Source organism: Apaloderma vittatum, unplaced genomic scaffold (genome assembly GCF_000703405.1).
Source record: "Apaloderma vittatum isolate BGI_N311 unplaced genomic scaffold, ASM70340v1 scaffold3368, whole genome shotgun sequence".
Classification (NCBI taxonomy): Eukaryota; Metazoa; Chordata; class Aves; order Trogoniformes; family Trogonidae; genus Apaloderma; species Apaloderma vittatum.
Genome location: NW_009731098.1, coordinates 101,288 through 125,796, shown reverse-complemented (window position 1 = coordinate 125,796; position 24,509 = coordinate 101,288). Strand labels below are relative to the sequence as shown.

The 24,509-nt window shown below is 39.3% G+C and overlaps 1 protein-coding gene across 1 annotated transcript in view; it reads left to right on the top strand.

The window, feature by feature from the left end:
* The first annotated feature begins 3,128 nt into the window (after window positions 1–3,128).
* LOC104278152 (gamma-aminobutyric acid type B receptor subunit 2-like) overlaps window positions 3,129–24,509 on the top strand; it is a 73,481-nt gene continuing 52,100 nt past the window's right edge. The window contains exon 1 of the mRNA XM_009875051.1: window positions 3,129–3,233. Within this exon, the coding sequence (XP_009873353.1) occupies window positions 3,129–3,233 (105 nt within the window). The remainder of the gene's footprint in view (window positions 3,234–24,509) is intronic.

Below are 24,509 nucleotides of genomic sequence, written 5' to 3'. Positions count from 1 at the left end.
GAGGGTGGGAGGAGGAGGATCAGTGGCTGGCCCAGCCTTAAACTTTAACAACGTGTGACATGCAAAAACAACTGGCAAAGGAAGGATAAAACATGCAGTTGGTCGCTTTCTGTTGCCAATCATTGTTAGGAGTTTGCAAACAAGTCCATGGCAAGCTATTTCTGTTTTGCTAACTCTGTGTAAGAATCATGAAGGAAGATCTTTCTGAGGAGGACTTTGAAGAAGGGTAAGAAGAAGGATTTATGGCCTAATTCAGAGAGGGAATTCGGAAATGTCTCTGTAGAATCCTCATTATTTTTTTCTTACAGAGCAAAGAAACAGGTAATGAGCAGACACAATTGCAGTAGTATAAAAACAAACAACAAACCCGAATACAAGAGCAGATGGACAGAGATACACAAGTTCTTGTTAGAATTTGTGATTTAGCTAAAAGTGTGTAACATTTACAATTACATTATAAATTGTTGACTTTGAACTTGGGCATTCAGGATTGCATTGACTACAATAGAAGTGATCGTAATTTGGTAAAATATTGCTGATGATAAAACATAAATTATAGAACAGTCACCCTGCCTTCAATTGCCAAAAAGGTACTGAAATAAGATGTTAAATAATCATAATAAAATAACAAAGTGATATGAAACAGCCAAGATCAATTCATCAAGAATAGATCGAGTCAAATCAATCTGTTTTCTCTTTTGGCAGTGTAACTGACCTGTGGACAGAAAAAAAAGCAGTGGGTGTGATATATTTGGACTTCAGTAAGGCTTTTGACACACTACCAGTTACATTCTCATAAGCGACTTAGGGAAGTGTTCTGGATGAAATTGCCATCTGGTGGGTGCACCCACTTGTTGCAGAAATGTGCTGAAAAATAGTTATGACAGTTCATTGTCAAATTGGGAAGCTGTTTTATATAATGTGCTTTACAGCCTTTTCCTCTGCTTTGTTCCTGTTTCATTAATGAGCAGAACATGCTTGTCAAAAAGCTGGGATTTTCTTCCCACTGATAAGAAGGGAATATTTTAGAGGACAGGATTAAAATTCAGAAGTCATGGTAGTTTGAATAAGTGGTCTGAAATCAATGAAATTACAATAAGTAAATATGAAATAAGTGCTACAGTTACTAAGGAAGAATAAAATCTCCAAACAGAGAATCTATAATAAGTGTGATAATACCGTACCAAGGAGCAGGGGTGGATCACAATTTATATATGAAACTACAGTTTAATACTGCTGTTAAAAAGGAGGGGTAGATGAATTACAATGTCTGGATGTAAAGCATGGCAAATGGGAGGTATTTTGTTTTACACATGACATTTTAACTAGATCATTATGTTGGCTGCTTGGATTTCAGGACAAGCTAGTCAAATAGCTAAGAGTCCAGAGGACAGTCAGAAAAGGTATGAGAGGTTTAGAAAATAGCTTGTGAGGGAAGTTAAGAATTTGCTGATTTGTTGTGTTTTCTTTGTTCTAAACTAAACAAACACAAGAAAGCTTGTCATAAAAAGAACAGTGAAATACTAAGGTTATTATAATGATGAGAAATCAGAATTTCCTACTATCCACAGAGGATAGGACAAAGGTAGTTAGCAGAGTTTACCCAAGAAAGAGTTAAGTTAGATGCTAAGAAAAAGTAAACGTGGGGACAGATTGTGCTGGAACATGCTAACCGTGCAGTCTCCTTCACTGGAGATTCCTGAGGACATGTTAGATGAATGTGTAATCAAGAGTGAGCTCGGTATACTTCATCCTGTCTCGGAGATTTCTTTCAGCCTGGCTTTGTGCGACTTCTACTTAGTAATGCAAATGTCTGAAATTAGTACTTGGGTGGATTCTAGAAAACAGCTCTTAGGTGGATTCAGGCAAAAGCATCTCTGCCAACAGACTGTCAGCAAAGCCTGCTGAGGAGATGTTGGAGCTAGGAATGAGGGGGTGAAGGGGGATGATGACCTACAGTCCATTGAGGAGGTGGTGGGCTGCATTGGCAAGAAAATGCAAAGGGTATGGTAGACAAGCCAGAGCTTAAGAGTGACAAAGCAGGTTGAAGGAAGCCCACTTCAAGCCATGCATACAAACAGGGAAGTGCCAAGAGGACAGCGTCATGGAGGGAGCTGTCATACTTTCTGTGAAACCAGCAGGATGGAGCACCTCTCTGAAATGCCTTTACACTAGCTTGGGACAAAAAGAGGAGGAATCAAAATGCATGCAGCTGCACAATTATGACCTTGTAGACTTGATGGGAGGGCTCCCACAACCAGTGTGCTGCAGTGGATGAACACGTGCTCTTTAGTAAGGATGGGTGAGGAAGGTTGTGGGGGTGTCTCAATTTTTGTGAGAGCTAGCAGGAGTTCATGCAGCCTTGCCCTGACACAGAGGATGAGCCAGTCAACAGTTTAAGGGTTAGGATTAGAGGGCAGACCATGTTACGGCAGACATCTGCTACAGACTGCCTGATCAGGAAGAAGGTCTTCAGGCATGGGGAAGAAGCCTCATGTTCAGAAGTCCTGGTTCTGTTGGGAGACCCAATATGTGCTAGATGGCAACATATTTCATTATTCCTGGGGATTCACCTGCGTTGGTGAGAACTTCTTAGCAGTGGTGACTGGTGATCCAACAATGGCCAAAACTCCATTGGACTGGATGCTTGCCAGCAAGGAAGGCTTGGGAATATGAAAGTTGGGCACAACCCTGGCTGCAGTAACCATGAGGTGGTGGAGATCCCAATCCTGAGCGAAGAAAAGGCAGAAAATAGGAGAGTACAACTCTGGGTTACAGGACAGCAGATTTTGGCCTGATGAGGGATCTGCTTGGAAGGATCCCACAGGAGATGGTCATAGAGAGAAGAGCAGACCAGGAGAGCTGGCTGATTTTCAGGGATTAGCTCCTCCAAGCATAACAGTGAGCCATGCCAATGTGGAAGAAATCAAGCCAAATGGCAGGAGGCCTGCACTGATAAGAAGGAGCTCCTGACTCAACTTAGACTTAAAAAGAAGTTGCACGAGAAGTGAAAACTGTGAGAGGTGAAACCAGAGGCATATAGAGACTCTCTCTGAATGTGCAGGAATGATGTTAAGAAGACTAAAGCCCATATGCAGTTGAATCTTGGGAGAAACAGAAAGGACAACATGAAGGACTTCTACAGATACATCAACAGGGAGATTAGGGCAAATGAGGGCCTGACACTGAGTGGGGTGGAAGACCTGGTGACAGAAGACATGGAAAAGGATGAGGTATCCAGTGCTGCCTTCACCTCAGCCTTCACTGATAAAATCTGTCCTGAGGAAATGCAGGCCCCTGGAAGCAGTGGGAAAGGCTAGAGCAATGAAAATTTACCCTCAATTAGGAGGGTCACGTTAGAGAACATTAAACAAAGTGAACGTATTCAAAGCTGTGGGACTCACTGAATGCATCCCTGAGGACTATGGGAGCTGGTTGATGTTGTTGTGAGGCCATTCTTGATTATCTTTGGAAGACCATGGTGAGTGGGAGAGATTCCATAGGACTGAAAAACCAGAAGTCAACACTACCTTCAGTAAGGGGGAGCAGAAGGATCTAGGAAACCACAGGCCAGTCAACCTCACCTTAATTCTTTTAGAGGTTATAGAGCAAATTCTGCTGGGAACTGTTTCCAAACACGTTGTGTTTCAGGCATTTTCAAGCCTTTGTAGAAAAATGTGATTTTTTTTTTTAATTTTTTTTTTGTATAATGCATAGAGGTTACATGTCCACAATGTTGAGACTGTTCAGGTCAATGATCTTGCTAGTCAAATGTCACTTACCCTTTTCTGTCTCATCAGCAAGCAGACTATAACTTTTAGCATCTCACATGCTGGTGTAGCTCCACATTGTCAGACAGTATCTTTCAAATAGCAGACTCCTACTTTGTAGTAGGGATCAGTTCTCAAAAAAAATGCCTCCTTATTCTGAACTTGCCTATTTCTTCATAACCATCCTAATGCCTTAGTTGGACATAATGAAGTGAAACCGTGTGGGACTCCTGGATATTTGTGAGAGAGAGTGAAGTGAGATGATCTGGGTGCAGACTGCTGTTGCAGAAGTAATAAGTTCATTTTTAAGGGAACATTTTTCAGGAAGTTTAATTTGCAGAGAGAGAAAATTAATTGAGAGCGAGGGTAATTTTCCTCTTTCCATCCAGCAAGGAGAGAAAACTAAAGGGAAACAGTGAATATAATCAGAATGACAGGAGAAAGAAACAGTCACTCATAATTGTTCTTGCTGACAGCATAATTTTTTCAAGAACACAATCAGAGGTGTCTGAAAATGACTTTCAATAGCACCAAAATTGTGAATGATATCTAGTCAACTATTTATTATTACCTAAACAACTACACAATAGGTCAGATAGGAGGAAACAAATCCATATTTACAAATATAAGTTATTTTTAAAATCAATAATTAAGATATAGTTCACACACACAGAAATTCTGTGTCTCTGCATAACCTGTATGTTATACTCTATGCAGAAAAAAATCAGCTTTATAATTCAAGGGAAAAAATTATACAGCTTTAATAAGGAAGGCACTGCTGTGGGATCTTTACTGAGGCTGTGGAGGGAAAAAAAAAAAGTCGTGGAAAAAATTAAGCTATTTTAACATTTTCATTTGTTCTGAATCAGCTTTTTCTTTCATAGAACAAAGTAACTTTCTGTAACAAGCTTATTTTTGTGTTCGTGATGATCATGGCTGAGGCTGCCATGTTCCTTGTTCTGGGGATCGTTCTGCATAGGTTATGGCGTTTGCAGAATTCAATGTTCTTCTGAAGACGGCTCATTAGCAATAGGCCTAAAGGAGTTGCTTGCCAAACTAAGCAGAGCTCAAGAAAACTATAGCTCTTTCTAACATGTTTCCTTTGCTATGAATGGTGGGATACTACTGTATTTGTGATGATAATGAACTGTTTAGTACCACTAGAATCCCTTGCTGGAAAAAACTGTGCCTCTTCACTGTTGGTTGAATTGTGAGAAGTGGTTCTGATAATCTGGCCCACATGACTCCTTTACAAAGTAAACATTATCAATGAAGACTTGATTTCCTGTATCCTCTAGGAAGATTGCTTTGGAATAAAAAGACTGCTCATGAGTGGCTTTTGATAGCCTCTTTTCAAATGCTTATCTTCCTGGATCAACGGGCAAGCCTCATCCTGTTAGGAGGGTTCCACTCTTTCTCCGTGTTTGGGATACCAAGGGTAATTCAGACTCCTCTATATCTTGGTTTCCATCATATGTTGTTCTGCTGTAAATATCAGTTTTATTGACAGATATCAACCTCTCTGATACTGCTCTGTTAGCTGGAGACATGAAATTCCCCAGCTCCGTTTTTTATGAGAGCATCTCCCAGAGATACAATGAACAGCAGCAGGGACTGGAAAAAGCATTTGATAAGTGCACAAAACCCAATTTTGTTCATTCTTTGTGGTAATTTGCTCTAACGTTTGCTGCCTAGTAGTGCTCACACTACAAAACAGTGCTTCCTACATGATTAGTCTTTCCTACTATTAAAATATTGCATTCATTGTGTTTGATCTGATTGTAAGAACTTCCACGTCAGGCTGCTGCTGGAATTGTGTGAAAAATACTGGGATTGCATTTCAGGCACTCAGAAATCCCTATGAAAAATAATAAAACAAATAAGCTGTTACTATCAAGGACAGAAGACAAGTGCAGTCATGAAAAAGATGCTGTTTCCGCACGTTCTGTGTAATCTTTGCTGCATAACACAATTATTCTGCAAATTTTAATGCTTTCATTGTTAAAAAAAAAAGCCTTTAATCACTATAAATAGCTGTCTGAGTATAATGTTATGTGCTTCTGCCCCATAGGCTTAGCCTTGCAGAAAAATGCCTCAAGGCAAAAAGAAGCAAGTCTGAACTTGACCCACATTCAGAGTTTTTTGTGAACACAAAACCCAAGGGTCACTGAGTTGGTAACGATTAGAATTGCAGAAAGTTTTTCTTCTGCTATTTTTCCTCATGGCAATGCAAAACAACAAGAAGAATGAATGCAAAAACCATGTTAGTACATCCATATCACAAGTTTAAAAGCACCGAAAAACCAAAAAATAAAAAAATAGTGTTCTGGCTTCAGAAATAATACCACATAATATTAAAGATGGTTAAGTTTATATCCATAAGTCCAGCTGGGTTTGAGTCACAGCACATAAGAAAGATCAGCATACTGCCTTGCAGTTTTGATGATGTTATCATGAACTTCATGCTTTTGAGCATTTTCATGGCTTTCTTATCTCCTTTCCTTAAAAATTTTTACTTTATTCAAAATGGCTTCTTTGTCTTATTAATTTCAACAGGATACTTCTCGTGATTAACATATCTGTCATGGCCATGCTTCTTTGAAATTAGAAGCAAGCCAATTCCTGACATTACACAGTATGCTTTTCATTGCATATTTAAAAAAAATACGGAACTGCTGCTTTGTTCATTGTCACTTTAGCTAGCCTTAGGACATATGTAGCCTTCTTATTGTAAATGTAAAAAAAAAAAGGGGGCAAAAAAACCCATACCGCTTTTGTTTAAGTGCCTGTGAAGTCAATACCAGATATATTTTACAAATACATAAACTGAAATGGAAGTAGTGATAAACTAGGCACATAACTGAAGTTTTGAAGTACCGCATTTTGCTTTGCCCCTTGCATCTCGAGGAAGAACAGAGCATTGGGAGGTAATTCTTGCATTTCTTTAAAATCCTGGCAACTGTCATTCCGTAGAGTGGGCTCAGGCGTGTGTGTGGAAACATGCTTGCTGCTGGCAGAAAGTATCCCTGGGTCACCCATGCTACCACCATCTGCGACATATGTGCTGTTTGGCAGAGGGATTTCTCTGCATTACCAAGGAGGCAGGCTCCATCCATCCCTTTGCTGTTGCCATGGCCACATTCTCTCTCTCTTAGCATCCTTGAGTGGAGAAGAGCGCGATTGTGTCTCTTCCCCAAGAGATTGCCTGTGTGCTTTCCACTTCCTTGTGTGCAACATCAGCATGCCAGAATGATGATTCTTCATGATGCACCCAGTAAAATATAGCAAGGTAATGAGACTTTAAGCAATGAAGCGGGCAAGCCAGAACTTGGTCTTCAGCTGTGGGGAGTATGTGCTCCTCATTTTAGCATTGAATTTAGGAGTCTTCTTACTTTGAAGAAAATAATATGAAGGCGATTTATAAATATATACTCTCTCTAAATACATGGTCATTATATAACACATTATACCTAGAGGATAGATTCAAGTTTCCCTGGATTATGAAATTTGAAGTTGAATTTTGAGGAAAAAAGAACAGCACCTGTGAGCTGGTTTAGGGATTATCTCCTCACATACTCACCACTTTAGTTTATTTCACAGCAGTCCCGTAGTATCAGTAAATACTCCTGGTTTTGTAAGAATAGCTTTGGTTTATCTAGTAAATTAATCTCTTTTTGTTAGCGTGCTTTGGTGATAGCATTTTACATTACAAGTAGCTGCTCTGTAAAGATTGGAATGAGGACTATGTAATAACCCCACAAAGAGGCAATGCCAGGCTGCAAAGTGCTTTTTCTTTGTCCGGGTGCCAGCATTATGAAGAATCGATAGAAAAAAAAAAGAAAAAAATTTAGGATGAGAAAGAAAACAAACATAATTGTGTCTCCACTGCTGTTGCTCTCAGAAGAAGCTTGTTTCTCAGTGTTAAAATCTTGTTGTTAAACAGGCAGAGGGGAAAAGATGGTGTCGTGCCGTGAGGTATGAAAAAGTGAAGCGATCAGAGTTTAGGAACTGTGCCTTCCTCTAATATGGTGAAGAAGACCTTTTCAAGTTGGTGAAACGATCCATTCTGCAGTGCCCTTCAGTTAAAGCAGGATCTGGGCCCACATAAAGACAATTTTCTCCTTTATTATCTTAGATATGCAGGGATGGGGAAGAAAACAGCATCTTATAAAGGCCTGCCACCATAATATTCCATGATTAGGGGATGGGACCTTTATTTCAGAGAAATCACAGAAATAGTTTAAGCAGTCATGGGCAGAGATAGAAAAGATTTTAAGAGAAATATAAGTTTCAGCCACCAAGGAAAACCATGGTTTAAAGGTCAGATTGTATGATCCCATAACTAGGATATTGGTGATGCGTAAGACTTCAGCTGTATTGTTTTTTTGCAGTAGAGGGGCATCCAGCAAGCTCAGTCATACACCTTGTTTGCATACTGCAGGCTGTGGAGTTGAGTATAAGCAAGGAGCTACAGTCCTTTCAGATCTAGAACAATGATGCAAATATAACAGTCTTAAAATAAATAGACAAATTGAGTGTGTGGCTTTCACACCATATTCTAGGCTGAGCATCTGTTCAGCAGCTGAGGTGGATATTTAGATTCAGAATCTTAGTGATTCTGGATATGCACAAACCCCTTTCTCCTATGAAAAGGGATTTTTACAGTCTGCTGTGCTCCAGACTGGAGAGCCACCCGGTGGGTATTAGCAGCAGTGCTTTGCTATATTCACAGAACTCAAAATGCTCTATTTGCAGTCTCCTTCCATTTATTATTCTTAAGATTTCTGTTTGCAAAATCTTTGCTGTTTTTTTCTTTGTTTTGTTTTTGTGTTTAGTTTTCTAGGCATGCAATTACGCTTATTCTTTGCCAAACAGTATTCACTAACAAAGCTTATTGTTATGATGTAGCTGGACAAACTGTTTCTGCCCAAAAAAAAAGGGGAATCACTCTGAAGTGCAAATTTGCTTGCTCTGAAGTATCTTATAGATGTAAACTGAGTTCACCACATAGTTTCATGTGGAATAAAATAAATAAATGCTTCGTATAGGTGCATGCTTGAGCTAGAGAAGGGAATTTTGTATCTTCCTGCCTGCTGGCTCAGGGGTTGGAGGAGGTATCGGTAATTGCCCTGAACAAGGGCTTCCTCAGTCTTCCCCTTTGAGGTTGTTTCATTATTCATTGAATACTGACATAATTATGCCCCCTAAAAATGAGAGCAGTCTGAGACTGATTCTCCAGATGTGTGTCTGGGACATTTGCTGGGTAGGCAGTTTGTGCATCAGTGTCCACATGAGTTAGTATCTATTAATACACTTAGGATCTATTAATACAGTGAAAGAACATTAACAGGTAAAAAGCAAAGCACAGTGCTATTACAGCAGCAGAGTAAAGCACTTTCAAGGGAGATAGGAACTGGGAATTCCTATCCCCTCAAGCAAAGGAGACATCTGAGCTTGGAGCTCCTGAGCTGTTGATCCCTGAATAGTTGAATGAACCCATCCTCTCTTCTTAGTTTAGTGAGACCAAGCTTTCTTTAGCACTGATCTTTTAACAAGTTTCTGAAACAGTACTCTCTCTAAGAGGAAATTAAATGGGTTTTTTTTAACAGAAAATTGCTTTTTTTTAGGCAAAGTAAGAGAAAAAGGGAGAATAATCTATGTGATCCACATCAAATGTGGATGTTTGATTCGAATCTTGTTCAATTCAGCTAAGTTCCAAGCAGCCTTAATTCCAAGTGAGGAATATTTTATTAAGTTCTCATATTCCTACTGACATTTTAAAAACAGCATTCAGAAAGTGGTCTACCTGTATTTTGCGTCAGAATTTAAAGAGAGTGTTGGAAATTCAGGCATCCTCAGATTGGTTGCGTTGCACACCTCTGGCTTCTCTGATCTTGCTGCTCACTCACTGTAAAGGTCTGATGTACATTTTCTGCCTCGGGTCCATTTTTTCGCTGTTCTCAGGAGCACATGAGGGCAGCTGAGGGCTGGATGAGTGTCTGGCAGGGTGCGCGCAGCCGCGGAAGCGCAGGGTAAGCCCCAACTTGTAGAACAAAAGTCCATCTAGAGTTAACACCCAGCCTCTTCAATTTTCTCAATTTTTTAAATATTGATCCTTCAACAGAATTCTCTCATTTATGGTCTTGTTTTTCTTAATTTTTAAACATGCATTCTCAGATTAATATATTTTGTGTCAGAGGCTTTTCTAATCTGAATGTCGGACTAACAGTAACTGTATTTCCTCTACTTAGTAAATAAGCTGCTGCTTTCTCTAGAAGACGTTTTAACAAGCCATCTCATCATCTTGTTGGAAAAAAAATCGATAGAGAATTCACCATGCCCTTTCATCATGTTTCAAATTATTAGGTAACCTTATTGCTAACTGTTTGCACTGTAAACACAATGAAACAAGCAAAAGTGTTTGCGGGAACAAAAGAGATAATTTCTTCTGTTGGATATCAACTTTTAAAATCTTTCTCTTGGATAAAGTATAAACCATGGTGGATGATCCAGAGTAAACCTTAACTGCTTAGTACTTTTCAAATGGTTTGTTGTGTGCGGAAGCTTTTTATTGCAGTTCTGTCTCACAGAATCAGCTGCTCACTGTGAGCATTCAAGTAGAGTTGCTGATTTTACGAACATGTACATCCACCTGTCAAAGCCATAATTCACATTAAACAGAGATTATAAAATTAACATTATTTTCTGAGTTAGATCGCATGTGATCTTAAGTCTGATGAAGCAAGAAACTAGGACAGAGGCAGTTTGTGGTCCTAAACTTCCTGCTGTTGATGTCTAATTAGTCGTATAATCCCTGCTGTTGATGTCTAAAATGTGTGTGATTACAATTTCAATTGGCATGTCTTCTGTATCACTGGTGATTCGAAAACCTGCAAGTTTTTTCGGAATGCCTTTTCTTGGACTTGCAAAGAACTGTGCTATTACTGAAATGAAAGGAAAGCAATACCACAATCTAAACATTCATAAGCTTGTTCCTGAAGCAAGTTCAGCAGAGGTGCACCAACGTGGCAGCGGCTGGAGCACTTGACCTGAGAGGAAAGGCTGAGGGAATGGGTCTTGTTCAGCCCCGAGAAGACGAAGATTCAGGGTGACTTTAGCATCAGTCTTCAACTACCTACGAGGACGTTATTCAGAAGATTGGGTGAGCTGCTTCTCAGAAGTGCCTAGTGGGAGGATGAGAAGCAGTAGGCACAAGCTGAAACAGGAGGCTTGGACTAGAGACAAAGACTATCTTTTTCATGATGAGCACAGTCCTGCATTAAAACAGGTTGCTCAGAGAGGTTGTACAGTGCCCGTCCATTTTGAGATTGGACTGGAGGACTAACTGGGTCCAATGTCGTAGCTGACTCTGCTCTGAGCAGTGGGTTAAACTAGAGGCAGGTCCCCGAGGTCTCTTTCAACTAAAATTTTCCTGTGAACCAGTGATACATTGTTTTCAGGGAAAACTGTCTAGCAGTGTGTCAGAAACATACTCAAATGCGATATTGACACAGTAAGTTACATGAGAAAACCCCCGAGGTCTAGCCGTCTCAGGAGGTCTCCAGCAGTGTCATGCTAAACTGGATTTGTTCCAATAAAGCAGCTTTGCCATGATTATACCTAATGATCTCTAAAGTCACAGGAGAATATTGTTTCATCTCCTTGTCACAGGCATGTCTACAGCATGGCTGACAGTGGGAAGAAATAATTACAGTCACAGAAAGTTCTGACAAGTGGAACTCATGAAGTGCCTCGTCCTCGTATAAGGCTGGCTGTGCTCTAGAGTAGGTTACTTCTGCTTCTCTACTGTTCTTTTTAAAAAAAATAACAAAAAAGCTAAATATTTTTAAGGCTTATTTGTACTTGTGTAAGATTTTTTTGACCTTTCTATGGAGTTACTTAAATTTTGTTTAGATCTAAGATTCAGCTTAAGTGGAGTTGTGCCATCTCAGTCTGAAAGGGCTCTTCAAGACAATCCGCTGTGGTTGTCATAGTTTTTTTGCCCAGCCAGCGGGTAAAATCTTAAATGAGGTGTGCTTACAGACTTGATGGACTGTTCAGTGAGATATTTAAAATACAAGTTATTTGTGGTGACTGGAGAACAATCCCTAAACATAACATCTTTTTTTCTGTATGCTTTAAATACTCAATATAGGGAAGTTCATTTCAGTTAAGTGCTTCCTGAAGGTTTCTTTTTCTTTAGGGGCCTGGTTAGCTCAGTGGTTTGAGCAGCAGTGCTGACAGCAATGACCAACACCAAGGTCACGGGTTCGATTCCCCCTCAGTCTCTGTGTGTTGCCTGGTCTAGTTGAGAGGTGGCATCCCTGCCCATAACAGGGAGGTTGGACTAGATGATCTCTAAGGTCCCTTCCAGCCTAGGCCATTCTATGATTATTGATGGTGCTTTTTGTGAATAAAGAGAGACCTGCTTTAAAGTAGTATATATCTATGCTCCTGTCAGGCATGAATTTGGTCCTGGATTTATCATGTCATTAACTTTGCACCTATGACCAAAAATTATGAAAATCCAAATAGAAATATTCAGTGAAATACAACACTAGCGTAGACTCCGGCAAATTATCAAATGATGGGTTTCTGAAAAGATGCCCATTCTTTTCAGGCATATTAGAAATATTTAGCTGACAGTCTCGGTATATGAGACTTTTCAGGAATAAGTGCCTTGAAAATGAAGAGAACAGCCACAAAGTGTGAGTCACTACATCCAGTTGTGCGAAACAGAATCTAAATATATCCCTATATGCTCTAATAGTCGTATATGAAGAAGGTAGAAACTTTCAAACAGTTTTGTAGGACAAACCTCCCACTTTCAAGTGGGAAGCTTAGAGGGAAGTGTAACTCTAATAAAATGGGTGGTAGTCAATGAGGAAACCTTTGGAGTTCAACTTTTCAAGTACAGCAGAACGTGAAATGGCCTGAGGTGTTTTGAGAGAATATGAGATTACCATTCCTCACAGACATTGCAAAACCAGCAAAGTGTTCCCATCCTTTATGTTTTCTTTAAAGCTCTTTCTGCATACACGTATTATATTGAAATATTCTGTTCTCAAGAATACCTGAGAAAAATTATGAAGAGCAGCAAACTCTGGATGTAGATGGAGTTGAGCAGTAGCATACATTTTCAAAAGATTTTCCTACAGTATCTGCTTCTCTTACCATAAGACATTAAGTGGTAAGTATATCACAAGAAAAGGATTTTTATATATTATATAAACTGATGATCCAGGCAATCATTATTCCATTACCAAAAGTGCATTGGGGTATTATTATCTTATGTTTTAATAGTGAAAGTCAGAGGATTGTGCTTTTGTTCTGCTACATTAGTTCAAAAAGTGGGTAACCATTCAGAAAGGTTGGCTTCATACATCTATAGTTAGAAACAAACCGAAAAATTTGTAGATTTGATCTAACAATGAAATACCTCAAAATCAGTGTGAAAATCAGTTACTTAACAGGTTTATATAAAAGTTGTCATGAATATTTAGGCAGCAAAATTTACAGCTGACCAGGAGTTAATCAGTTCAGTTAAATTTAGGAGAGCTGTCAGACAATTTAAAAGGACTGAGGTAAGGGCAGCAAAGAGGAGCATAATGTAAGAGTTTCCTTTTTGAAGAGCAATTTTATAGTTGATAATAGCGGTAGATATCTGTGGCACACTGTGATGAAGGTGGAAGATGTGGGAAGGCAAAAAAGACAGAAATTTCAAATAACAGGAGGAAAACAAAGAATCATAGAAGAGTTTAGTTCAGATGCTTTTTAAAATCTCAGAAAAGACATAGGAGCTAATATGACAGCAATATATAAAATAATTAATGGTGAAAAAGGCCAAACTGTGAGTATTTACTCTTTCTAATGTGACATAAGCAAACTGTCAACGGAAGCCTTAATCTTATCAGCATGTTTTTAAAAGATAAAAGCATGTACTTTGCAGATGATGCATAATTAATCTGTTGAACTCACTTGCCTAAGAAATACAGAAGAAAAAGGTGCAGTAGAAAAAAAATAATAGTCTAACCTTTATACAAGTAGTACAGATTTTACCACTCCTTTGGAGAAAATCAGAATTCCTGGAAAATATGGTTAGTTGGCAAGTGTTGTACACTTTGCAGAGCACCTCTGGATGCAGCTAACTGGGCTCGGTCTTATTTACAGTGACAGTTCCTTTGTCTTTGCTGTGGTGCAGTGCAGATATATTAATTAACCTAAAAATTAATAAAAAACGCTGTGAGAGATTATGTATTTAGGTGCAGATTCCCACCTGTCTTTGTGAAAGATGCATGCTACCTCAAAATAGCAACAGCAATAAAGACTTCACTTTTTCTGTAATGTTCTATTTAAAGTCCACTTAAATGAAATTGAATGCACCTTATGAGCAACAATAAACCAAATCTTTATGTAAATGAAGCAACTTACTACCACAGCAGAAGTCTGTGCCACTTATATGTGCTCATGACACTTCCGAGTAGGTCATTCCTTCCACCCCCTCACCTCATGTTCTCATAAGCACTTTAGCTATCAAAAGGTAAGGTTGAAGCTTAGTTTCCTACCAATTTTTTCCTTGATATTAATTCAATAATTGTGATTTATGCCATCAAAAACTGTTTGCAGCAAGGTACAGGTGGGATCTTATGATGCTCAGTACAAAATACCGTCAAAGTTATTGATAACCAGGGTAGCAGATTGGCATAATGGTGTGATAACTAACTCGGGGTTCAGTTAGATCCACTGGAGTGCAGTTAGTGCCTCTGTGAGTTTGGACAATACATTTGATCTTTCGCTTTCACAGACTCTCTCCAGAGGAATGGGGGCGTCATTCTTTTCTTCAAGGTGTGTTGGAGATGCTCTGCTGTTGGGACTGGGAAAATTTCAGTCAAATATTTATTTATTTTAAGTTATCATTTCTTCACTCTGTAGGGGAGGGTTAAAAGGGTATCATTTTTTATTGCTTTATAGTAAGAGGAGTGCTAAAATGTATGACAGTTCTCATTCTTACAAAATTCCCATGAAGAATACATGGGTTTCCTCCACTTTTTGCCAGCCAGCTGAATAGTGACAGATAATTGAGCAGTTTCATGTTCTACCAAACACAGTTTACCTCTAATCAAGTGTTGTCCGTGTATGAGAAGGATTAGAATATTAAGGACTTAAAGTCAAGATTAGCTGTAGAAGCTGTCTTCAACCTCAGGAAACAAAATTAAAGGCACTGGCTGTTGACTGAACGAATGATTTCAAAAAGTCAATGTAGACAGTACATATACATCTTCCTGTCACCATCTTTTCAAAAAGTGACTAGTATATGAATGCATGACAGCATTACTCTCATTTAGAAGAAATTAGTTTACTGTGCACAAATAGGCACCAGAGATAATTTTATTTAAAAAATAAGAAGAGATCTGTTGATGGTAGTTCAGAGTGTTGTTGCCCATGGTGCCTCTTTATTTTATTACTTTCTTGGCTATTTGAGTCATACAGTGTTTAATTTATCTTGACATATATCACATTTTGAACTTGTTTTTCTCCTTCTTAAAGCCAGCAAAACAGCTGAAAAGATTGATTTCTCTGTCGTGTGTAATGAAACGTTAGACCAAAAATAGAAGAAGATTAGAGAGACTCAGTGGCCAGTGATTTTCATATTCCACTACACCATCTCAACATTTTTTAACCTCCTTCCTCAGCTGCATACCCTGCTGTTGGCTAGACATCTTCCTCCTATCTCCTTTACCACTGCTCACCCACATGGAGGACCAGGTCTGTTTTCAAGTACTTGCACAAGTTAATAGAATTCCTGACCCCAAATTAGCTTTTCGAGTGCCTTATTTCCGCATCTTCTATCCTTCAGTTGACAGCAGTACAGCAAGGTGTAGGGTACACCAGGAGGTGACTTTTTCTCTCATGCTTTCTCTTCCCACTTTGGGTATGAGGTTTTAAACACTGTTGTGCTCCAGCAGGTTGGAGTACTCAAGTGGAAGATGCTGGCTCAAGTTTGATGAGGTGGAAGAGAGTTTGGAGCCCATGTCTCCCCTGTCCTGATAGACAAGAGTTAGGATGGAGAAAGCCGAGATGTCACAGGTTTCAGGTGCCTATAGAGATGGCCTGCCCCACAGGTGCCACTGATATCAAAATGATGGACATGCATCCGTGAAATCCAGCACTCCTGTCCCCTTTTTAAATACAGCCTCGAGTATCTTTGTGACAGTTCTCTCTGCCTTAATTGTTCTGTTTCGTTGTCTTTGGTCCTGGTGAGAATAACTTCGTAAAATATCCTCCATCTAACACATTTAAAAGAATTGTTTGCTGTTTATTCCCATGTCTGTATACCCATTTGCTCTTCGCACTCTAATGGCTGTGTTTGAGATGGGTTTGAATTTTTGTGATAGATATAAATAGGATTTGCATTGTATCCTTATCTATTCTCCTCCAAGGAAATTGCTTTTAATTATTATTTAAGGCTCAACTCTAGTTACTGCTAAAACAAGCTTCTGCTACTGGCTTTAGGAATGAGAACTGAGCTGCAAATAAACATGAACTGAAATCATTAAATCAATTACTACCTTTGGTTATTTTACTGTTACTCTGTGTAGCCTTTATAGTTTCAGAATAATAATGTCCAAATTCATTTTAGCTGAAGTAATTTTTTTTCAGTTGAGATTCATGCCTTCTTCTTAGTACTCAGAACTAGGTTTTGCTTGAGGCAGTCATTTAATTTCTAAGGAAATTTCTCCTCTAAATACTATCCCAATGTGACTTTTGACCAGTATGTGTGTGGACAGCTGAAATAATACATTATTAAGAGTTTATTGGCTTTGGTTGCTGTTTGTCTCCTTTGGTATTACACAATCAGCAGACTTTTTATGACTGAAGGCCATCAAAACCTGCAAACTTTGTGTTTCACACATATAGTTTTGAAGTTTAAGAAATTTAACACAAAAAACTACATAAAACTACACAAGTAGTTTTGAAGTTAAACATCATAGCTTCTGTTTGGCTTGGGGAGCTCTGGATGCAGTGGGCAGTTACTACCAGGTTTCTGTAGTCTTCTCTCTTTCCCACATACACAAGTAAAGGAATGCCTGTCACTCAGCCTCCCACAGGCTGAGCCGTCCCGGCCCATACGGGCCATGTGGCTGCCTCCTGAGTGCTTCCCAGGTTTTCTCAGCCTCGTAGCAACCTGGCTGTTTAGTTCTCACCTCCTCCGCCAGGAAGGAAGGAAATCATAAACAGAGAATGTGCCCACAAACGCCTGGGATGCAAGGAATTAAATTAATTAGCTACCTGCAAAATGCTCAGAGCCAAAGAGGGGATCTGTTTTGAGCGGGAGAAGATGGATAGCGGCAAGGGAAGCAGGAGAGAAAGCTGGTGGGCAGCAGACGAGTTGTTGTGAGGTGGCTCTAGTGTTTGTTACATGGTGGTGTATTATCCATGGAAGGCCAGCTATAGCCAAAGCACTGCAGGAGGTGAGTATACAAAGCCAGGACCTCAGATTAATCTAAGTTCTTAATTTCCTAGATTCCTCATAGGCACCTAAGTGTAAATTAACCTTCTCACAACCTTGGTGTAGTTGCCACTTCTCCTTGCAGGCTTCTGAAACCAGAGCTCTTGACACTTTTCAGATGTTCACATCCCATTCCAAGGGGAGAACTTCCTAAGCCTTGTTTGCTGTTGAGCAGCTGGGCTCCCCGACCTCTCCTGGGGTTCACCGACTCAGCACCCCTCCATCTGATCTGCTGTTTGCATCCTTGGAGCAAGTTGTCTGCATTAGAGGGCTCAAAATACTAATCACAGCAGTGGTAGTCCCTTTACTCTTATAACCTGTGGAAATATAGGATGCATATTTATAAGGTTTTCTGCTGGATTTTATCACGTTTCTTAGAAAATTACCTTGGCCTTTCTGTTTGCATGATCAGGAGCTGAAAATCGCACATCCCTTTAATCAAGTGCTTGGATTTTATGAATCTCTGTCTCACATTGTTCCTCCTTATTATTACAAAAAAAAAATCCAGAAAACCCAAACCAAAAAAATCCCACCAAAACCCAAAAACTAATTCAAAACCAGACCCAGAAGATCTTTAGGTCGTAACATTTAATATCCTAAGTCTTTGATGTGAACCTCTCCATAGTTCCTACTCCCAAGGACACGGCAATTTTCAGCAGATTGGGCGTGGAAACCAGAGGAAATGGCTTCGATTTTGGGGGTCTGTTCTTAAAATTTCTATCCATAAATTGAGCATCATTTCAGTGCTACAAGTGCATGCTCACTGTAGGTAACACAACAGTTTAAATGTAATTCTAATGGTAGGATTTATTTTTGAAGACTTATTTTTTTAATTGGAAATCAAATCCTTGCTGCCTGACTGAAAGCCTCTCTCATTTATGTAAGTGTAGAGCAGCTCCACTCAAGCCACTGCACTTGTACCGGGGCCGCTGAGAATACTATCGTCTTTAGAACAGTATAAACTTATTAGGATAACTGTTTGATCTTATAAGTGAATTCAGCAAGCTAAAGTCACTCTTCATCTAAAGCAGATAATTACATTAGGTTAAATTAATTGATTTATTTGATGGTTATATCCTGGAGCCTGCCAGGATCCTGGGAGTACCTCTCTCTTTACTGCCTCGCTTGCTTCTAAGACGAGAGTGATCAGACTGAAAGAAGTGTGCAAGTTTCAAATGCAAATGTGCCACCGCCCACTTCTCTGTTATTTATTGCTGTTTACATAGCAGCTCAGGTTTATGTGACATATCAGGCAAGTAAAGCATCAGGTTGCTGCCTGACAGGATAGGAAGCCTGATTGTTCACCACCTGGCTTAGGCTTCACTGCTTGCACAAAATGAAGGTAATGTGTGCAGAACCCAACGGCAAATTTAAATTCTTCATTCACCTACTCTCTGTTAGATTTGTGCTTTATGCTGACTGTTCATGGAGGCATACCAGTAGAAAAGATGCATGCTGCGCCAGCTGTGCTCCTGGAACAGGAATCAGACATGATGAAAGTTTGCTATTGTGACAGCAAATACGAATACAAAGACAAAGACAGCAAAGAAGAATAGCTTGCAGTTGTGGAATCCTTTTCATAAGTGACATTTAGAAAGGCAAAATGCAGATGAGAAGTCAAAATTTGCGAGGAATATCTTCTTTCCCATACCTCCCCTGTTTATTTTTATTTGTGTATGTGTTTCCTCTTTTACCGGTATTGTATTTTTTATTCCAACCTCTGATGCTTTTAAAAGTGGTTTAGGGTCACCCATACAGAATTATTGGTCGTCAGTTCATTACTGCTAGATGTACCACACATCGCCTTAAGTCCCTTTAATTTTGTTCCAGACTTAGCAGCATAGAGACAGTCATATATTTGTTCTATCTTCCGGTAACCTTGTTTCACCAGGATTCTGGTAAAAGTGTTCATCCTTTAGACTCTCCCAACAGTAGAGCATCAGTGTAAAAGACAGAGAGGGAGAGAGGAGGAGGAGAGGAGACACATACTAAAAGTGAAGAACATGCCTTTTGGGACTTGGACCTTATTAAACCCCTGCATCTATCAGTCAAAAACACTGATTCTGAGCAATGAAGCTTCATTAGCTCCATTTGATGCAGAACTGCTTGTTTAAACAGAGAGTGACATGGAAGAAGTCATAAAAGTCAATCTGTTTGTTAAAACTCTTGCTTCTGGTAGATGATATGGTAATTTTCATTGAAAATTGAATTGTAGAAAGTCTTACAAATGTGGCTAAACACAGCCTGGGAAATTGTTCTGAGAAGAATATATTCTGTATCTTGGGAGAAAAGTAAAACATCCTAAAATCTAGCAGTTGCTATGGAAATGCTTAAATTAAATGTAAAGCATGCATAAATTTTCAGTGTACCCAGCACTTTGGGAGCTGGGGACATATGTTAGGGGAAAAGCCATACACATGAACACTAAGCAGAAGATGAGACATGGGATTTTTTTTCTGCAGATCTGTGTGCAGAATGTTCTACTGCCATAGCTGTACTTCATTTTGAGCTTACAGCAAAGCCCACACTTTAAGACCAAAGTATTTCTATGCAAACTTCAGGACAAGTTAGAAACGTGGGCCTGAGCTAATTGTTCCACCAACTACCTTATCTTTGCTTGCCTCACTACAGCTTGGCCACCTTTGGGCAAGCAAGGTGAATATGCAGTGCCTTCTAGAAAGGTCACATGCACCACCACAGAAGATCACGGTATGTTGTTGGCCTTAGCTAACCCTGTGTGGAGTAGAGGGGACAAGATGACTTCCAGAGGTGCCTTCTGACCTCAGTTAGTTGGAATGTGTGAATAGCCTGATATCACATTGCCCTTCCAACAGTCTGTCAACTGAGCTACAGATGTTCTTCAGAAGATGTAGATATATTTGACTTAAGTTAAAAACACAGATCCAGAGTGAGGGTATAGCTAAAAAAAACCCCTCTAGGTTTCTGTCTGTGGTGATGCTGTCATGGTGAATGTCTAATCAGCCTGAAGACTGCAATTTACAGAAGTATTCTAAATCTCTATGTGCCTGAAAGACAGCTTTTGTAAGGTGGTTTGGTTTTCTGTTTTGATCTTCTTGTTAAATTATAGTTCAGCATTCTAATGCAAATTAAAAGAGAAACCCCGAATCTTCAGCTTGCAGCTTCTTAAATGCCAATTTCCTCGTTAAAAAAAAAAATCTACATCAGAGAAATGTCGCGTGAAACTATAGACACACATACACACATGTACATTTAACAATACATGTTATTCAGTTTAATCTACGTCTTGACGTATGATATGAAGAGGCTTCCCTTCCCAAGAAACTTTGTGTCTCTCTGCATCAGCATTTTGATGTGGGAATGCACTTCTGGAATAATTCTTAGAGATGAAGATAGGAACTGTCACCCTTTTCAGTGAAACTAAATCAAAAAGGTGTGCTCCAAAAATGTGCCTAATGTGCTTCATCCACTGATGAGTCTTCAGATCACAGGACTGACTTTGATCAGGCCTGCCTAGTCCAGGACATGGTGTGGATGGTGACTTAAAGTAGCTGCGGTTGTAGGAACCCAATCAAGCATGAAAAAACGCAAAAGATCACAGCTGTCATTCTGACTTGACTAAAGCAAAAAATAAGATTCCCATTCACTTTGGGGAAGGTATATTATTCCTAGAGTAGGCACTCTTCCCACCTTGGCAGCTGGGTGACAGGAATGAACAACTACAGCAATTGATTTTTAGACAGGGGTGCTGGATCCAAAGTCATAGTATACTCTGAATTGCACTTATCTGTGGAGTTAGAAAAATACACTCTTTTGCACTCTTTAGTAAACACACATTAACCCTGCTGGACAGGCACACTAATGGATAGCTTTAATAACCTTATAGCTTGTTTATTTGCCACTGCTCATACGCTCAAAATAAATTCCTCTGCTAACACAGCCTGCACCTGCCTGTCTTTTACAGCCATTTTAAATGCTATTTTGTACAGATGTGAGTGTTCATCATTTATTAATAGGTGGCATGACGATGGGAAAAGAAATATATTCTGTTGTGTCCTTCATCTTTGTATTTATTATTTCTGGTTTTATTATTTTATTTAGATAATGCTGGAATGCTAAGGATAGCCATTCACATGTGCAGATAACCCCATATTGTGTTTTATGCCAATAAAGGTACTGTTATATCCATATAGGCAAGTGTTTGATCAGGGAATTTCAGGTATATATTTATATTAATTCTCCAACTGGTAAAACATTCTAACAAAAAAAGAATCCAGGAGTAACAAATGGTACCTGATGGGTTTGATTTCAGTTTGTAAGCTATGTGCTGTGTCCTTGTTACTCGTGGCTTAGGTAAATGGTTTTAGCTATGGAATTAAATTTTTTTTTATTCTTTTGAAACTATGTTGGCAAACATCAAGCCTATTAAACAAAGAATCAGGAGTCATATTTGTGAATATTTGGAATACGAATTAAACTATAACATCTGCGTTACCAGAATATACTTTTTTATTAAAATAATGTATTTCACAGCTAATATAGATCAGAGAGTATTGGAAGAAGCTGCTACTGCTCGTCACAAGAGACACTGGTCCTCAGGTTTAATTTGATTAACATGGGAACAGTGCATATCTTAATGTTTAGCTTCATTGTCACTTGATTCAATCCAAACTGCATGTTGTGACTATTACATTTGGTACAGTACTTGAAAGCAGTTTATATAAATATGTTGAAAATTAACACCTTTTATTTAGTCATAATTAGCAGATGTGGTGATCGAGATACCACAGACTTTATTACTTTGAGGGGAAAAAAAGTATTTAAAGAACAATAAGAAGGTAATGTGCCTCCATAAAAATTTAAATGCATAGGGCAGATTGTGACAGCTCATACAGCAGTAAGGTACTATTTAACATGCAAATTAGATAATGTGGACTATCTGCTTTTGAAGTGCTAGATTCAGGTATCCTTATTAATTTTTGCTTATACTGTGCTCCACATGTTGCCCTAATTACTGTAGCAACATTTATTTGTGGAATATGGTACTGTTTAATTGAGGAAAGCTATCTGTAAGGAATGGGAGGCTGAGGGGAGACCTTATTGCTCTCTACAACCACCTTAAAGGAGGTTGTAGAGAGGTGAGGATCAGTCTGCTCAACAAAGTAACAAGTGATAGGACAAAAGGAAATGGCCTCAAGTTGCACCAAGGGAGGTTTAGTTTGGATATTAGGAAGACTTTGTTCACTGAAAAGATTATCAGGCGTTGGAACAGGTTGCCCAGGGCACTGGTGGAGTCCCCATCTCTGCAGGTACTTAAGAGTCAGGTGGACATAGTGCTTGGGGATATGGTTTAGTCGAGGACTTGTCAGGGTTAGGTAACGATTGGACTCAATGATCTTAAAAGTCTTTTCCAGTCAAGGTGATTCTGAGGTTCATGTAACTTTTAACTCTGATAAAAAGGCCAGGTAAAAGCATGAAAATTCTAATATTCTGCAATTTAAGGTAAGAATCTGTGTGTGGTTTGGTTTGTTTTGTTTTTCCTGAAAATAATAGCATGAGTACTTTGAAACAAATTTACTTTAGAGGTGCTTTTAAAATTTTTTGTGAACAATAGATGTTCTAAACTGTAAACTACATGCAAACAGAACATTCTATTTATTCACTCTACATAATATGTAAATCTTGGAGTTTTAACAGGTTGGTTATATCATAGTCTACTCAATTATTTACATTTTTCATCCCATTGATGAGATTCTAGCACTGCTCAGTGGTGGATGCACTGTCATATGTCTTTCCCCATCTGTTCTCTGGATGGGAACACTGGATGGATATTTTTCAAGCTGATAAATAGACACTGTTTTTGTGAAGTCAAGATCAAAACACTGCGCTTGTATTTTGCCTCAATAGGAGTTCCTGTTTCTAAAATAATAATATAGTTTCTGACTCATATAGAGGTAATTTCATAGCTTTCAACCACCTTCTAAGAAAGTATTTTCCATTTCTAACTGGTAATTGCCATTTTTTAATTTGTCGTATTGAATGTCTGATGTATTCATAAAATAATGTCAAGGTGATTGTGGGAGCATCAAGCTTTGTTGCCACGGAAATACACATTTACTTACACAAACACATTTCAAAAAGAAAAATAACTTTTATAGAAGTTCATAAAAAGATAAAATTATGTTTAAAATAATGATCAGGTAACAGAAAGAAATGTTTTCTGGATTTTGTTTATATATTTTAACTTGGGGGCTCAGTTTATACCCCCTTAGCTGTCGCAGACAGTGGCAGAAGGAGATGCTATTTAGGAGGAGAATGTGAACCTGTCCACTTTCTGCATTAGGCCCCTCCTCCCTTTCTTGTTAGTTGGTCAGGCAAAGAAATATTTTCAAGACCATTTAATTTCTTCCCTGAGTCTTCCTGAACCAAAATGGTCTGATGTTTCAGTCTTCTTGAGTTTTCACTATTTTTCTTGTTCCATCAGATTTCAGCATTTCTCCCAAGGTTTATTTCTATCCTTGATGTATTTGTGAAGACTCTTACTTCGTCTTCTGGTTAATTTACCAAAAGTCTGCTCTGCTATAGAGACAATTGAGGGATCAAGAATTGTCTCCACTGACACTTTCTCAAGCCTCAGATGAATTGTGAAGACCAGCTCAAGCCTCTCTTTTTCTTCTTCCATCAGAGGAGCTCAGAGGTCCGACCTTGCCACATGGGATCGTTTGGCTCTCGCCGTAGCTGCTGCAGAGAGCCTCGGTGTGGGTTTGCTCTGGGGAAGACAGCTGAGAGCTCTGTAGCAGAACATTCTGCATCATGCCCTTTATCCTATAAGCGTCCTTTTCAGACAGGCAGAGAGCACGTCAGCAAAACTGAGATTTCCTGGGGCCATGCTGCTGCTGCTGCCTAGTCTTTCCCTGCCGTTTAGGCTGGTCCTGCTCCAAGGAAGTCCTCAAGCCTTGCAGTGTGCAGTGCTGCGCAAAGTGCCAGAAGGTCGTCATTCCCACTTCTCAAGTCTTGTCACCTTAGAGGGGATATGGTGACAGCATAATGATTGCTCGAGTAGCTCAAACAGAGGAGGTTTGTCCTGAAATGTGTGACTGGCTGTAGGTGGATACTGCGCAAAGGAGGTGGATGCCAAGTCAGACAAACCCAGGTGACACCAGCCATCACCGTTCAGAAATGCTCTGCTTTTCCTGCCCTCATGCTGATATTGCCTGTCTGCCTGTGCTTATCTCGTCCTCTGCCTGTCT